The sequence below is a fragment of the Numenius arquata genome, chromosome 12 (assembly GCF_964106895.1).
Source record: "Numenius arquata chromosome 12, bNumArq3.hap1.1, whole genome shotgun sequence".
NCBI lineage: Eukaryota > Metazoa > Chordata > Aves > Charadriiformes > Scolopacidae > Numenius > Numenius arquata.
In genome coordinates this window covers 8,336,909-8,355,167 of record NC_133587.1, presented here as the reverse complement: position 1 = coordinate 8,355,167, position 18,259 = coordinate 8,336,909, and the positions used below count along the sequence as shown (strand labels likewise).

The 18,259-nt window shown below is 45.6% G+C and overlaps 1 protein-coding gene across 1 annotated transcript in view; it reads right to left on the bottom strand.

The window, feature by feature from the left end:
• The window catches only part of NFATC2 (nuclear factor of activated T cells 2), a 59,655-nt gene that overhangs the window by 33,855 nt on the left and 7,541 nt on the right, over nt 1-18,259 (bottom strand). Inside the window, exons 2-3 of the mRNA XM_074157585.1 lie at nt 16,262-17,288; nt 14,720-14,888 (exon numbers count right to left, since the gene is read on the bottom strand). Of these exons, the coding sequence (XP_074013686.1) occupies nt 14,720-14,888; nt 16,262-17,288 (1,196 nt within the window). The remainder of the gene's footprint in view (nt 1-14,719; nt 14,889-16,261; nt 17,289-18,259) is intronic.

Here is an 18,259-nt window from a genome sequence, read left to right as displayed (position 1 = left end):
TGGCAAATGTAAAGCGACACTCACTCTTCTGAGCTATCATTACTCATCTAGCACGTATTTGCAAGGCATACAAAGACGGGGTCTATGCCCCAGAGACCTTACAACCCAAGGGCCCGAATCTGCAGCCTCCACTTGCATGAATAGCTCCATTGAAGTCAACGGGCCTTAAGTACGGGTTGTACAAGAAAAAATTACAGAATCCAGCCCAGCCACAGCTCAGACACCTACGATAACTCACTCGCTCAAGCGCTTTGGGAGACTGAGGAGGGAAAATGGGCTTTGTGCAAACATGCCAGTTGGCTCTGGGAGCGAGGTGGAGGAGGAGCGGAGCTGGACTCCAAGCCCAAGGGTTGGTACTGGAGAAGCAGCATTGCCAAGAATGTGGTAAATACAATGGCAGCCATGGGGAGATTTAGAAATGTATAGAGTGTATAGAAGATTAAAGGCGACAGAGGTCAAAACGTTAGCTTTACTGGGGACAGTCATGAATGTAGGAATCACCCCCTGTTTATCCATGGAGGCCCATTAAGCCCAGGTCCTCTGGGAGCCATACTGAAATTCATCCTCAGTATCGTACCTTCAAAATCCAAGATTTCCTGGCCTTCAAAGAAAAGCCATTGTATGACCAAAAGCCATCTTGTCTTTACAAGGGGAGAGGGAAAAGAGCAGCGCAGTTTTTATGTACTGAGCATGTTTATTGTCATGCCTGACACAGTAAGTCTTTGTGGATCCAGCAAAGATGATGAGAGGATCCTTTGGACTGGAGCGGTTATGACAGTGACAGCAAAGCAGCTTTTGCTCTACCCTCTGTCTGGGCAGAACAAAATCCCAGAGTTACAGGTGGGAGACTGGAACGGAGGAAAACAGTTAATAAATCACTAAAGATAATTTTCCCCCAGTGAGCACAGTCAGTAGCAGCTGTAACAGGACTGGCTATGTACACAGTTTTTAATACTGGCCGCCTTTAAAAGTAATTTTAAGTGGTGTTTCTGCTCATGTATAGAACGAGTTCCCAAGGTGAAACTATTCCTGGTCTTCTAATAACATTTATGTCTGTGGGTGTGTGTCTGTATAAACGTATACAGACTTAAACAGGAGACAAATTGATTGTCTGTTCATATGGCCATGTTTGTATCATCTGCTGGACAAGGGGGTATAAAACACATAGTAAAATGCCTTCTGGTCCTCCAACAGGACCAGATTTTAAATTGTTTGATCAATGGAAGAAAGTAACATAATTATTTGGTAATTTATGACGTTATGGCAATGCTTTGGGATAACACTGTAAAATCAAAATAGCCTTATAAAATGCAAATACAAAGAGAAAAATATCTATAAAAGAGTCAAGCATCCAGGTTTAAAAGGGTGTGTCCTTATCTTGAGTTAATTGTTTACATTTTGAAAGATAATATGACTTACCATGAGCATTTCCATCTACCTTTCACTTGCTAAGATCACATCAGGGTGGCTTGGGAACAAAAAATGAAGTTGGGGACAGCCCACAGAACTGCTCCAGCCACTTAAAAAAAAAATCAGTTTTACACCCGGCTCTGCTACCAGTTTACTACATAGCGTCAGTCATTTCATATAACCTCTCTGTTCATTGGTAACAGGGGAACAGCGATGGTAACTCTACTTTGCAGGGACAGAAATAAGTTAATACTTTGTGCTACATTTTTACACAGAAAAATTCACTGTAAGCTAGAATGAAAGAACACAGGAAGCGTTTGTTTCAGATGTATCTCTGCTCAAAATTGAACTATGAGAGACTGATACTCTCAATAAGGACTCACCTCCAAATATGCTTTAGTATTTAACCATAATACTGATCTTTTCAGCGGACGAAAGAAGGAGCAAAAGGGACCCTTAAAGAACCCTACAGAGAAGCGAAGACTTCAAACATTTTTTTAAATAATAACTTTGAAATTAATTTTTTCCTCCCTTAGCAACAACCAAGCCACTCAAAACTCTCAGTTTTTCAGTCCTACTCTTCTGTTCACGACGCGGGAAGGGAGCCGGCAGCTCTCCCCGCAGCTGCCCGAGGGGAGGGCGCAAAGCCCTGCAACCCGAGTTTCGGCAGAGACGAGAAGAGAGGACCAGCCCCGCGCCAAGGTGTTCCCTTACTTCTCTTTCCCTGAACAAAACTAAATCATCTGGATTTCAGTTTCCAGAGAGCAAGAATGGAGAAAGATTTATGAATACAAAACTCTGGGAGGAAATATTTTGTGTATTATAAGGTGAGCTATTCACAATAAAACTCCCCCAAACTGTATACAGATCGAGCTGGAAAAGACCCAACTCCTTTGAGTCACATTTGCCACAAGGGGAAAGAGAAGCCAGACATGATGTGTACCTTTCCATACTCTATTTTGGGATTTTAAGATCCTATTTCTTTCAGTTGAAAGATTTTTCTTAAACCTTGCTTTTGCATAACTCTTATAATATTAACATCGCCAGACATGGGCTGGTCTGTGACCTGAGGAAATGCAAAGCACTTTGGCAGATAAACAAATAACATCATTCAGAAAACAAGGAGACTTTTCTTGTTTGGTTTGCTTCTGTGTTGTGTTTCTAAACAAAATGGAAATGTGAGGCATGATTAAAATCATCAGTTCACCTCTGCATACATAAAATTCATTCATTCTGCACTCCATCCATGGATCAATACCAGTCAAATTGGGGAGAGGGGGGTATTTAAGTGCCAGTTTCAGGAAGGCACGTATGTAATTCTGCATGCAAAAAATGAGCAATGTGCCTTTAGCTGCTGTTTATCGGCAGCCCAGTTACCTGCCCGAACACAATTCCTGTGACAGTACAAGTGACCACAGCCATCCACACACAGAACACACATCAGTCATATAAAACAACACTTTTTTTCCCTTAACTATTTCAAAACTCGGGTCTTCCTACAAACGGAGCCCCCAGCTCCAAATACACAAGCGCTTAAAGTGGGAGTTTGAAATTCAAATCTAAATCAGTGCCTACCCCAATGTTCAGACGAGCCAAATCCTGTATCTGCATATTCGACATCACCTCTGACTGTGGGGATTTAACATCACAGGTTCACCTCTGCTGTGCTGCGTGAACAGCAAATCTCTTTGCACAAGTGAAGCCTGTGACACTGCTTAGTTATATTGTCTGGTAACCGAGTGATAAACTGACAGCAGAGTCAGAAGGAAAGGCGAATTCCTTAAAGATTCTGTAGGTGGTCACCTCTAGATACAGCATGTAGATATACAGAGGGAATTTAGCAAAACCTTTCGAATGTAGATCTTTGAATTTGGACACGTTTACTGGAGTTTAAATATTATTGGTTTATATAGACTTTGATTATTAGCAAGAGGAAGGAGGATTCCCAGGAGATAAGTACGGTAACTTTTCTATTCTTAAATGGGGAGGCCAGGGCAGAGAGCGGCAGTGATTTGCTGGGTCCCACAGGGGACAAGCAGCCAAAGTGCAGTGAGACTCTGGGGTCCCCATCCCCCTGTGCTCTGCCTTGCTGCAGGGGTGGCCAACCTCCTTCTGCAAGTGGCACAAGCACGCGGTAACACCGTTCACCGGCCGCAGCACCTCCGTTTCCACTAGTATTGCACGCTCCTGCCTTTGCCTTTTTACTTGATGGGTTTCAGAGCCAAATTTTCTTGGGGATTTCTAGTTTGTGTGTTGCACATCTGAAAGTCTGCATGCAAACAGTGATGGCCTTTGCGAGACAAAAGCAGGAGCATCTGCAAATCTTAGGTGCACCTTTGAAGAGCCCCAGCGAGAATGTTGCCCTGTGTGATACAGATGCCGATTACCTTAGAGAGTAGAAGGGAATAATTTGTTTCCCATTCATCCCAGCAGAGCTTTGCTTGTCAGGAATTTAGGTCTTTCTCCCCTGGGAGGTATAAAGCCGCATCTTTAAAGCTGATTGCACACATCTTCCTGTCTAGACAACGCAAGCTACTGCCAGAAGGAGAGTATAAAATTGGGGAATGAGTTTGCTAGCCTTGGTGATGTTATTCGCTTGAAAGTAATCAGGTCTCTTGCTTGTTTCAGGTCAGTGTAACATGAGGCTTAGTCCATCAACTGCTTCATATTACTTGCTATCTCCCTGTGGAGGTCACTCCAGCTTCCCCCCGAACGGGGTGTGCATGTGTGTGGTCAGCTTTGAGCACAGCGCCGGGGTGATTCAGATGGACCGTCCCCGGCCGGCCGTGAAAAGTGGGAAAACAGAGCACGACTGGCAGCGTTTAATTAGAAGCAAATACAAAGCCGCGTGAGAAATCGCTTCCTCCTACTGCTTCCCTTTTCCTGCTGTACACAAGAAGATAAGAAAGCACTGAAAGGCTCGCCAGGAGCGGCATGCGGTTGCGGCACCGGCTGCCCTAGGACGGAGTCCCGGCTCACCCAACGCCCACCTTCCTCTAGAAACAGCAAGAGCTTGCCGAGTTAAAGCTGTCTCTCAAAGCTTTTGACACCACAAACTATTCCCCTGCTCACACTCTTCATCAGCCCTGAGGCTGCTTTCCGTGCTAGCAAGCATTTTCGGACACTCCGCAGTGGACAAGAGGAAGATGTGCTTCTCGGAATTACCCCAGCTTGGCACAGCATTTCAGTCACATCTATTCATCTCCCTTCTGGTGGAAGCAACTTTGCACCATTAATTTGATCATTAATCCTCCTCATTAATATCCTTTGACTGCAACAATTTCAAGAGGTTTTGGGGGGGGTCTTTACTCAACAATACTCCTACCAAGATGGAAAATTTCACTGTATTGTCTCTGGGAGAGTGGCATATCAATAGCTGTCAGTAATTAAGACAAAGACCTCATCCAGACACCGTATCATGTAGCGGCTTGCCTGCCTGCTTCACTTAGAGCTGACATTGAGCAACAAAGTTGAATCTTGTCACATGTTTTTGTTCAATTTAATGTAGTTGGGACATAGCAAAAGAATGCAAGCCAGAAGGAAATCTCTGCCTTGGTTCTTCTTGCTCCTTACCGAAGCAGTCTAAAAAGGCCTCGAAGATAATCCTTTGAACATCTGATTCTGCTAAATGAGCAGTTTTTATTATACTCAATATTAAGTGTTTCTTATTTTGGTGACAATTTTGTCAAAATTCCAAGTACTGAACCTCATTTGCTCTGCTGCTCCTTACAGTAAATGACAACCAGACTCCCAGTGTCTAACTGGGATTTCTACTTCCACATGGGGTTAAAATACAGGTCTGGGACAGAGACGGCAGCTCTTGGGAGAAAGCAGTTGGGGGGTTTTGTTCCTCACTGTCCTGACACTGACCTTACATTGCAATGTAAGCAAGTTGTTCCCTCTCTGTGCCTCAGTTTCCCTACCCCTACGAAGAGCTGATCCTGTTTTCAAGATGCTTTTACTATCTCAGCTGAAAGTTTAAAAGAAGAGGCACTATCTGACTACTGCTCATGTACAGATATGGGGATTTGGAGATCAGAGTTTCATAACTGGGTGAAAATATGAATTTTCTCCTCCTAAGAAAACCGGCTGTGTAATTAAAGAGCTTCCATGCACATTCATGACAAAAGATTTAAACTCCTCACAGCACGACAAAACTCTGCCACAAGTAAATCAGAGGATGCAAATCTGCTGATTTTGACAGAATTACACTGGGGGAGTTTCTCAGCATGGGGCTCTGCACCAGCTAGCGAAGTCGGTCCCTCGCTGGCTGCCGGAGGCACTGTGGGAACCAGCCCAGCTGGAGCAGAACAGAGGGTGACAAGCAAAGATGTCTTCTCATCTCCTAACCTTGCAGCTCCCTCTGCCACAGCCAGTCCATCCTTCCCGGCGGACAGGCGAGGCAGCGATGCTTCAGGTGCAGCTCCAGGCGCATCACGCTGTGTGACTGAGATGTGGCACAAAGCTCGAGAGCAACCGTGCTGGGAAGAGGGAAGATGGGACAGTGGTAGCAGCAACAGCATCTTGGAGTAACTCGGTTCAGCCTGAGGTGATTGATCTGATTGCGCTGAACCAAATCCCCAGAGCTGAGCCCTCTGCCAGGGCTTAGTGCCAGGCCTCCTGCGAGGCGGGTTTGGGGTCCAGGAACCACGGGCTTTGCTCAGGCACTGGCTATTTGACTGAAAGTCAGCCAAATTTTGGAAAGGAACTTGGCCAAAAAGCATTTTTGGGAAAAAGAAAATAAATAAATAAATAAATAAAAACAATTTAAAAAAAAAAAAAAATAAAAGCAAGCCCCAGGAGCTTCTCTCCTCCCCAACTTCTTTCTCATGCTGAAACCCACAACACAAGGGATGCTCAGAGAGAGAATAACTCAGGACCACTGGAAGCATCAGTGTTTCAACAGTTGTTTCAGAATGAAATAGAGACCCTAGAAAATTTTCACCGAGTAGCAGCCGGTAGGAGTCATCCAGTCCCTTTCCCCCCCGAAGAGCCATTAGCCCGGCAAGCACGATGCTTCCCTCAGACACGGAAGACCCAGGTGCGAGTCCTCTCTTGGCACAAGGCTCTTCCAATTCAATAGACATTGGTCTTGAGAAAGGAAGGGAGGAACGAGGGGCTTAGCTAGTTAGTAAAGCCTGTGAACAGAGAGCTCAGATGTGAGCTTACATGACACTGTCCACCCTGCATGAACTTCTCCTTCAGACATTTGAGCGTGCCCATCCCGTAACAGGATGAGTTACATAGGTGTTACTGCTGCACTGGAAGTGTCCACATTCATGGCAAACAGCCATAAATTTGAACTCTGGTTCACTGCACACTGACTCCCCCATGTACAGTCCTGCAGTGAGATCACACATGAAAGAGTAGCCTGAATCTTGCATCTGCCTAATCCAGGCATATTCCTAACTCAAGGAATAATCCGGGCTGCCTGCATCTCACAGGCATCACACACTCAAACCAGTTGGCATACCCTCCTTCCCCTCACCTCTGCCAAATTTACTTTCCATCAAAAGCAATGTATTTTGAATTAGGCTCAAACGTTTCAATAAGAATTTTTCATTCATCTCTAACTCAAAGCAGGCTGGCCCGTGGGAAAATCCTGCTGCTCCCTGGAAGTACCTTGTTCACTGATCATCTGCCCTGCACCTCTGCACCCAGCTGCACGCCAACTGCACCATGGAGCCATCCTACCTGTCCTTCTCTTAGGGGCAATCTGCACTCACTCAGCCACAATGTCAGGGTGATAGTGTTCCTTTCACAGAGGGGGATGCAGGCCCAGTTTAAAGACTTTAAGCAACAGAGGATGCAACTTATCTCTGGTTAAATTCTCCCAGTAGCTGATTATCCTCACTGTTATCCAGCACTTCTCTCCTTGCATGAGTTAGAGAAAGTATACAGGTCAGCTCTTCCTCCCATCTTGGTTTATTAGAAATCATATTTGATAGTCCCTGTTTTTCAGTCCAGTCTTGCATCTAAACAAAAGCAAATTTCAGGCTCATCTGTGTTTTCCTACACTGCTTTTGATCTATCTAACCATTGCATTCCTCAGTGGCTCCACTGAGCTTTCAGATAGATAGATGTCCACGTACAGCCATGCTAGCAGTGCGGTGTGAGGGGTACTGACTGACCTGCCCTTACGTTTGATGGGGCATTAGTTCTGAAGAGAATTTCCCAGAAGTACCTAAAATCTGCGTTTTCAGAATTTCACATCTATCCCTGCAACAGCACACGCAACGACAGTAAATATATCCCCGACCCAACAGCTCCAAGCTCAAGAGGCACCTAAAATCATCACAGTTGTGCAAACAAGCCCAGAGGTCCTACAGGTAGATCAGGCACGAAACGTGCAGCCAGCCTGTCATACGCTGTTCTGGAGTTGGGGCCAGAAATCCCTGCAAGAGCCAAAAGCCACCGAGAGTGTGCGCGAGGCTCCCGCTCGCTAGAAAAGGGAACTGAATGCCACAAGAGTTGTACAAAGATGTTGCACAGCACGAGCCCAGCACAGCCTGCCCACGGAAGTGCAAGCATGCAGGGCTTCATCCTGGACCTCCAACTTCCCCTTCCCAGAACAGGGGAAGTTGAGAAGACGGGCAGAAATGGACAAACTCAACTGACGTGCCCTCAACAGTGAGTCTTGCTGGGCAGGCCGGTTTGGGTTTCAGCAGGAGCACATCTCCAACCAGGCCCTACTTGTGAGAGTGTGAATCACGGCATCAAGCTGTGATTTGGTTTTGAGTTGCCATCAAAGGTTCTGGTTTCACTAATACAGAAAGGAATTAGTTGAATGTTGGAAGTCACATACAGTTAAAAGTCAGGGCCCCATGGGAAGCCTCGGCTAGAAAACAATGTCTCCTTTGACTTAGAAACCACAAGAAAACACATACGGCAAAATTCAAATATAAAAGGAAAGTGGAACATACGTTTGTTATTGTAAAGCAGCTCCTGTGTGCTCCATTAACAACTACCATTCCAGATGCTTTTTAAGAAAGCCACCCAAATTCTAAAAGTTAAAATCCAGGGGAAAGCTGGGTCGGCGGTGCTGAGCAGCTCTCTGTACAGCCTTCCCGCATTACGGAGGAGAAGCGAGGAGAGCAGCACATGCAGCAGTGCAGCACAAGCTGTGATGGGTCGGGGGTACCCTGTGGACCTCCCTGGTGCTTTTAGGATAGCAGCAGCAGGCAAGGACTGAAGTCTCAGCCCACTTGAGATACCTCCCCTCCTGCTGCAGGGGGAGATGGGGAAGGAAGAGTCCCTGATGCTCTGACTTGGATGGAACTATTCCCTCCTCTCCCCCGGCCCTGTTACTCATTTTAACCCACCGCCTTTGACTAAATGAAGACCCCAGAACTCAGCAGCAGCCAAGGCAGGTCGCAGGGATGTTCTCTGCAGGGGACCACAGCTCTGGCAGGACAGAAAAAGCTGCCACCCATCAGTGCACAGTGGCTGGGGAGCCTGCACGAGCGGTGGGCTGAGCCCCACCGGCGAGGAGGTCCAAGCACCAGCCTATCGCTGACTGGGGAAGTGGCCAAACCCCTGAGCTGGTACCCAAAGGCAGGAGGCAGCAGCCCCGCCATCCACCCTGGCTGCTCTCTGCAAAGGTCCCAAACAACGCTCGCCCCAGACGCAGGCTCAGCTGGGCTCAGTGCCCATCTGCCCAAGCATCCAAAACCTCCGGCTGCAGGATGGGGCAAATTTTCTGGCTGAAGAATGAGCTCTTCCCCACCTTGAGTCAGGGACCACTAATGCAGGGTGTGCTCTGGGCTTGGAAAACTGGGGCCCGAGTCACCAACGCCCTCAGCTGTTTTCAAACGCTGCAGCCTGGGGTTGTGCTGAACGGATTCGAGTATCTGACACAAGCAGTGGCAAAAAGCAGGTTTGTTGATGAAGAACTGAGTTGTTAACACAGTGGAAGTGAGAGAAACAAAGTGAGACATGCAAATGAGTTACTGATTACTTATGGCTTGGTTTTCATTCAGAAGTATTTGAGCCTTTTGTAAAGATAAATTAGAGAAACAATACATCAGGGGAAGGGTTTGCTAAGATGGCCATAAAAAAAACCCCAAAATGCCAGAGTAAGGCACACTCCTTTGAGAAAATGACTACAAATTACTGCACTGAACAGCCATGTAAAAAAACAGGTTCCCCAAGGACTGTTTATAGCAAGTAAGTCCAAAACACACAGGTGCTTGGGGAAAAAAAATAGAAATAATAAGGGGGAAAAAAAGGAAAGAAAAGGTTTATATTTAATCTTTGACCCCAGGACTTAGCTGCGTTTTCATAAACAGATTTTTAACAGAATAATGTACCTCAGCCTCTCTACAGTCCATGGCAGATGCACATCTGAAACTGATGCTCTGTGTCACTGCTCTCAATTATACGAGATGAATGAAGCAGTAAATCACCCATTTATCTAGCACCGATTACCTCCGAGGACCCCAGAGGACTTCAGAATGTGGGAAGATTATGATATGAAATGGGCTTGTCTCGCTTTTACCCATGGGCTGCAACATGTGTAAATGCAACCACTTTTAATGAAACAAGTACAGACCAGGTATCCAGAGTACATGGACAATCATTTACATAAATCAACTGCTCATCTTCCCTAAAAGCTTTTCCTTTCCCTTCCACTTCCCTTAAGGGAAGGACAAGGGTTCCGCTTAGAACTCCCTGAAATATCATATAATTGCGTGAAACGTCAATTCCATCTTGAAAAAAAATTTGGCTTCATACAAAGCAGTAGGACAAAACCAGAATGACCAAGTTTAATTATCTCTTCAAGATAATATTTTTATGGCTTTTAAGGGACCACAGACTCTGCTTGACCACGGGACAAAGCTCATCCAGACCCAGCCTTTGCTACTGAAAACACCTTTCCTTCTCATCACTGCCTTAAACAGCTCAACGACAGGAGAACTTTTGCTGAAGAACTGCAAATGCCTCGCCCTGAAGCAGAGAGGTTCTTATCACCACATTTTCCTGTGGAAGAAGAAAGCCACCGATGCCAGCATCCAGTGTTACTCAAGTGCTACCACATGCCCTGTTTCCCCTTGACAACAGAACAGCAAGCAAAGCCAACAAACCAAAAAATTTAATTTCCTCTAAGAGGTGGGAGTTCCTAGAGGGATTATTGAAAACAATGCCAGGAGAATGTCAAGGAATCATCTAGTTCATCTCTCCAACCCCAAAGCAGAATTCAAATGTATCCACGTCCTTCCCAGCAGATGTTTGGCTAAAAGCATGCAAAGAAGGTGATTTTTACCCCTGTGGGCAGGGTGTGCTGCTGCAGGGTGAACTGGGACAGAGCCAGGTTTGTGTTTGGATTGTCACCTCTATCCCAGTCACATCCATAACTTCTTTGCACGGGAGCAGCCACTGCCTTTCCTAATGGGTAGCCTCTTCCAAAACATTGACTGGAGCAGTTAGGTACAAATAAGCAGCTATCCCTGCTTAACATCAGCGAAAAAGAGTTGGAAAGCAGGAAAATAATCATGCCTACCCCTCCTCTGTGGTCTCAGTGACCAGATGGACCTGCAAGATGGTGGGTGCATGCAAACTTCAGTTTTGTCCTTGCTACGCAGGATTTCCCTGCTGTTCTCAGTGACTTAACATCTAGGGGATACTCACACTGGCATTCAACTTAAATCCCTAAAATAGAAGTTTCTCTATAGTTAGTAGCAAGCTGAGGTTTCCTCCCAAGAGTGACTCAGAACATCTAAACTGGGAGCCTGCACTTCTCCATGTGACTCTGGATGGTCTCTGAAGTTAGATGGCGTGAACATTACATGAGATGCATGGCTTGTCTCCTCCTCCCCCAGGCAAACAAAGTAAATTCTTCAGTGTGGCCCTTCCAGACAGAGGTTTTGATTAACCAGACTCTTTTCCTGCCATACTTGGAGTGCACAACTGGTGCAGAGCCTTGTGCACAAACTCTCGGGGCTAGACACGTGAAGAAGAGGAAGCAGCATCAGAAAGATAAACCACAAGATAAGGCCTGGAGGATATGAGATCTGCTGGTCTGTAGCTTCAGAGCACCCAACAGAAGAAACTTGCATGCAAAACGCAGTTTTCAAAAAAGAAATATTGCAGGCCAACCTCATGCTGCAAAAACTAGCCAACATCTCTTCCTCCAGAAGGTTCTGCTGATAATTAGTCATGTGGAGGGTTAATTTAATGGGAAATTAGAAAATTCAGAAAAAAAATTAAAACCCCATTATATTTTAGAGCAGTGGAATAGCAGTCTATTGAAAGTGGGTGTAAAATGTGTGGGACATGAATGGGACATTCATCCTCAGTATAAATCCCACCGCTTTGGTGGGCCACTCCCACTCAGGGCACACTTGGCTTCTCGGTATTTAAGTCCAAGCATTTGAGAGACAGCATTGGATTCAAAAGAAGTTGCTATGAAGAGGTCCTAATGCTCCAGAAAATTCCCAAGGGCGGTGTGTTCCAGTCTGTCATTTGAAAAGCGCTGTGGGTCCCCAGCACCAGGTCTCAGCCTGCAGGAAAACCCCAGCCCCGTCACTCCTGGATCAACACTTGACATTCCTGCTCTGGGGCCGATCACGATAGTGCTTGTTGAAAACTAATTTAATTTCATTTCCTTAAAACCAGTTGCCTTTAACTCATGCAAACTTTCCTTAACACAGCATCTACCTTTTAAAAATCTCCCGTTTCCTTTTCTCTGTTTCTGTACTGTTTGCATCTGACAAGAACACAAAAGTTAAAATTCACTGAGGGGGGAAAAAAGAATAAAAAACCCAACCTTGAAGCCAAATAATTTATGACATGAAAGCTTTGGATTTTACTAGCCTTCCCAAGTTTCAGATGTCATAAACCATACCGGTGCAACTATCTCACTGCTCTGTACCCATATGAACCTTGTTATGTTAAAGTGAACACAAATCCAACAAACACTTCCAGGTCTATAATAAACCTTCATAAAGAAACTGTCCATATTTTCCCCATACGCAGGCACAGCTGTGCAGAGGCACATCTGCTTGGGAAACTAATGTGGATCATTGAATTTATAGTTTAAGATCCTTAAGCTTGATGGCAAATTATGATAAAACTAGGAATATCAGTTCCTGTCTCCAACAGAAAATATAAATCCCTCTTTGATTGATATTGATTACAGGAAGGAATCAAAGCACTTATATTTCCCCATGTCATAAGAAACTCCTTCATTGCAATAATCATCCGGTTGATAGGGATATCTCGGGAAGGTAAATGATACTATATTTGTAAGAAAACTGAGAAATGAGCAAGTGCTGATTGGCCATACGGTTCATACACTCATGTGGCTTCAAACACACCACAGCGGGCCAGGAGTTTGTCAGATTCATAAACTAAAAAGATTGCATATATTATTAAGGTATGTCAAATGTGATTGCTATTTATTATTATCCTGCACTCTTTACTCAAATATCCAGTCCATACATGTAAGTCCAGCTCAACCAGAGTAAACAAATTCATTGATTCAATAATTTACGGCTTGATTTTAAAAGGGGCTGAGCCTGCAGGGCAATATCCAACACATGTTCGAAGTTAAGCATAAGCCAACCCAGTGAAATTGGTGGTATTGATCACATGCTTAAAATTAAGCATAAAACTTTAACATTTTCCTGGTTCGTGCTTGTCTTAGCAAGTCCTGAGTGCAAGAGGAACACCTGCAGGATGCACCCCAACTTTGCCTAGTGAAAGCTGCAGCTGAGGTACAGTTGCTGTACCTCACTGCCACTGACACCTCACAACCCTGACCAAATCCCTGCCTGATATGAGGAGGAAAGGAGTGAGAAGACTGATGTGGCCCCAAACAGCTCCAGTGCAGCTACTCAGCCATTATTTCACATTACCCTTTGAAAAGTGAAGGAAAAGCCCCTCACCCTCCACAACAGAACAACGGTTTGGCTCATCCACCCCTCAGGCCAGCAAAGGGCCACATTTTGCTCCTGGATTTACCAGCCTGGATTCTGCTCACTGGTTTCAGCAGGGTGATGTCCCTGCTGCCAAGCACAGTTAGGACCAGAACCAGACTCTTTAGGGCAATATAAATGATATCTCAAAAGTGATACACAGTTATGTTTCTGTAGTGACATCTGCCCAGATCACCAGGGAGCTCCTGCCTAAACTCATTCATCCTTTCTCTATAGCATTACAAAGAGGACAAACATGTCCTCTCTATGTTTACAGCTTTACAGAGGCCAAACTTTTTCTTGAGATCATGCCCACTACTATGTAATGATCTTGCCCTTCTGTCTCCATATCACACAGCTGCTACAGCTAGTACAGGTTTCCCCGTGGTGGTGTACACCCAGGACAAAAGGAGGGGAGCGTTACCACGGCTGACAAGCAGAACTGCAGGCGAGGCAGGACACGGCGTCAGCAAGTTACATATAAACCAGGCACTAGATTGAAATGGATGTACTGACCACCTGAATTACACACGGGTGAAATTCTCTGACCTAAACTTAAATGGGCTTAAAATTAGAAGTTCTACCTTTTAACCAGAGGACAGAAAAAAGGAAAAAAAAAAAAAAGAGAAAAATTGCTAAGGAGAAAGCTAAACGCATGAAAGACATTTCTAGCAAAAGGCCGCTGTTAACTCTGGGGAAACTCCAGTTTAATATCCACACCTTCCTAATCCAACTCCCATCGAGGTTAACGAAGGTCGCTTTGCTTTCCTTTAAACCTCAAGTGAATGTGCAGGAGCCCTGTGCAGTTTGGCCGTATGGAGCTTAGACACAGCCAGAAACACAGGGAGCAGCTCTGCCGCGTGGGCTTGCTCTGCGGGAACCTGGGGGGACACAGCTCCAAACCCCTCGCGCACTGCTGGCAGGAGACGTGGCACTGCTGATCTAATGTGATCTGTGAGTTATATTCCATCTCAGTTCGGTAGGTCACTGAGCTACACTGAGTTTGAAAGCCAGGCCTGATGTTTGCACATTTTGAGCCTCACAAAAAGCCCTAGTTTACACAGAAGAGTCTGTTCTCAAGATAAAACGGGCTCAGCTGGAACTCAGGACAGCTGGGCATCCTTTGACAGAGTTGGGTCACAGGAGCTTTAACATATAGGCCAGAGAAGGTGGCAAATATTCTCCTAAATTTCTGACCTTTCACAAGCTAATCCAAACTGACTTTCCAAACATCTAGGACTTCACTACAACTTCAACTTCAGATACTTTAAGCACATCTACAAGCATGTCCAGGTTCGCATGCTCCCCTCTTCCAGGGTCAGCCCCCAGCAAGACTTCCAAAAATGAACTCACCCCTGACTTTTCCTCTACGGAGTTGTTCTCCAGCCCCTTACCTGGACGACGGGGTGGCCTCCGGTCGGCGCCTTGACGGCCCCTCGGCTTCCCTCTGTCTCGTAGTGTGCCCGGTGGTGGGGCTTCGGCTGCACCTCAATCCGCAGCTCGTAGGAGCCAGACTGGCTGGAGAGTGGCCACTCGAGGGGTGGGAGCGACTGGACGGGCAAACTGGGCAGAGAGAGACCACACCAGCTGAAACTCTTTAGCACTTAATTTCTCAAAGCCCCACTCCCTTCTTCCTCCAAATCCCCCCCCGGGGCTGCTCTCACCAAAATGTTTAGGAGTCTGCTATTAATATCATGAGAATACACTGTCCTGCTCAGGTGTGATTAAAAACTTTGCTGAGCTTCAGGATGAACACAGTAATTTCTGTAGGCCCATCTCCTTGTAGAAGAGAATATTTCTATTTCTTAAATATTTCTATTTCTTAAATAGAAATATCTGTAGCAGTTGTATTTTTTCAGAGATCCCCCTCTTTCATCTAGCTTTTGCTGTGCATCTTAAACTTTGATCACAAAACATATACTGAGCAATATTAACTCCATTTACCATTACTTACCGGTTGCATAAATTAGTAATATTTATGGTTTCCATAAATATTAAAATGCACAGGAATAAAATGCTAAATATTCTTACCTGATACTAGTTTTCCTGTTATCAAAACACACAAGGGTTTATAACATGAAATTAATACATTGACACGTACAACTAGAGCTTGCACTGGATTTTAAACAACTCCTATTTTGTTAGTACAAACTGCTGCCGGGACCCATCTGAAAAGCCAAGGAAAGTCACAGCCCGTGTTCTTTCACTCACAATTTGTGTTTAGCGGGTCGGGAGCAGCACGGGGTAACGTCAGCGTGGGGACAACCTTGCTGCCGAGCGGGGTGGCAGGGCTGACAGGGTGCCAGTGGTGACGGCAAGTGGAGTCACACACTTGGCAACCTCCACCCTGGCAGATGTGCAGCGCTCAGGGTCCAGACCTGCGTGTGCCACCCGCGCCAGACAATGGAGGGAGTCGACAAGATTTGGGTTAAATGACAATTAACAAATTAACAACCAGCAGTAAGTCACTTGGGGTTGACCAAATTCTCAGTCTGACTTGGAGCAGCACACTCTATTTTCAATCAGGAAATATTTGAAGTATTTTCATCCTTGATGGAAATTTGTAAGTGAGACACTCCCTGAATTTAGAATTGCAAGCAAACCACTTTCTTTAAAAGCTGCTGGATGGAACAAGAGTGTTTAGCCTTTATCAAAGGCTGTTTGCAATCTCATTTTTAGACAAATAATTTGAAAATTTGAATTTGTCATATGCTGTGCTATCAATGAACCACTTTTATGGCATTTCTTCCAAACACAGACTTTTTCATCTCTCAGAATCACAATGGATTGGGCTCCCATTAACCAGTGCTGGCCCTGAGCACTTAGCTCGGGTCTGCAGCAGGATCTGCCCAAGCAAACATCCCCTATGGAACACTATGTGTGACAGAGGGCATCACGCCATGAGGAAACACACTGCCATGAGAAGCATTACATACCTGCAGATAGGGATTGCAGGCACCAGTTGCTTTGTCCAGGATGGAGGTACCAACAAAATTGATTCTGGGGCTGAGTTTCTCCTGTCCTCCTGCTCGCAAGGCCCATGGAAGTCAACAGTCTGAAAGACGTGACATGGAATGCTGTTTTTGTGAGACGGCATTGATGAAGGATCAGGGCTGGTTTTCCAAATTTTCGTGGGAACACCACAGGAAGGATCTGTAGGAAGGCTGCTCATAGCATCCATGGAAAGAGAAGCGCTGGGCAACTGCGTATAAGTAACTGAAGAGTTGTCTTCTCTCAAGGGGATGCGAGGAGAGGATTGTGGAGAGGGGGTCCTTGACTGTCGTGGAGAAGTGGAAGGCAGCTGAGTACTGTAGAGCTCAGTGCAAGAGTACCTCCGTTTTGCACCTGGTGATGAAGACCTTGAGTTGGGACAGGGTGATGGTGAATGTCGTCCCAAGCAGGTTTCCTCCGTGATGCTTGTTCGTGGTGACATTATTGGAGAGGTTCTAGGAGAATAATGAGTATGGATGTTTTGAAACTGTGGACAAAGGTCATCACTAGGACCATTATTTGGTGAAACACATGGTGACGTGCAAGGAGATACATTTGTCTCTGAAATGAAACTTGCAGAGGAGCCGCTACTAGCTGGGCTCAGACACAGTGGTTCTCTGTAGCCCTCAAAGCCAGGGACAGGCAGGGTAACCCTTGGGCTAGTGGTAGCTGAGTTTGACTGATGTTCTACCAACAGAACATCTGTGTCTCTGCTGCGGAAGGGACCCCCTGAATGAATCAGTTCATGATATGGAGTAATTTCAATCCTAGGGCTCGGAGCAGAGGCCCCTGCAGCGTTGGCAGGGTGTGTAGGTGTTGTCCCTATGCTATCTGGCTGTCCATATCTGCCCATGGGATCTGCAGAAAGGCTAGAATAAGGCAGGGGGCATGGCTTGAGGCCACAGTCCAAGACATCATGAGCGTATGTAACTCCAGAGGGTGGGCTGTTGGTTTTATGTGGAGTCGGTTCTTCTGGAAAAAGAAGGGTCTCTTTAAGACTATAAATATTATTACAGAAGCTGAGCAATCATGGATTAAAAAAAAATGCATATTTATCAACTGGTTGTGATCTGATATTAGGTAAATATTTGTTTAACTCTTTTTAACTGCAATTAATGCCTGTGAAAAGTACTGGATTAACAGCCAGGGAAGCTCAAGTGCTCAGAGCAGATGCAGCATGGACAAAAGCACTGCAAACACCTCCACACCACCCAGCCGGGCTCCCTCACCTGAGCCCTGTCCTAGAGGGATCACCTGGGAGGGTCGGCGCCACGTCAGCCTCTCTGCCCATCTCAGTGCTGGCCTTCCTGCTCTTTCTGCCAAATGCACCCCTTAGTGCCAATTGGGGTGTTGTGACTTTGGTTGACTTTTGTCAACTAGGAGCTAGACTGAGACCATCACATCACAAAACCACTTCCACATAGGTCTCTGTAAGACCAAAAGGTTGAGGAAGAGCTTTTGGCGAAGGGAGAAAAACCTTTCTTGGACAGCAAAGTCCAGCCAGAAAAGGCTTCATGAAACCAAAGCTGAGCTCGAGCTCTTAAATTAAAAAGTCAATTCTGTGTGATGATTTGTTTGGCTCCATATCATGTCATCAAGTTTTGGTGGCAGGTTTCATGTGAGAAAGCACCAGATGATCAGAAAACACATTCACAAATATTTGTTAGAAAAGAGAGAGATAGAAAGGATCCAGCCCCATGGTTACTGGCAATTGCTTTCCAATTTCAGCTCAAGGAATGTTTTGGCCAGAGAGGGATTATAAAATATACAATAACAGGTGAGTGTTCAGTGCAACGCTCTCTCCTGGTGCAAAAAAGTCCTCAGTTTTCAGAGATTCCCAATCTTGCAAACTATCCCCAGGTTGCAGAGTACAGGGATGCTTCTTGGCAATACAGAATTCCCACCAGCACCACTGAGCCCAGTCCTGATCTCGTCCCAGCATC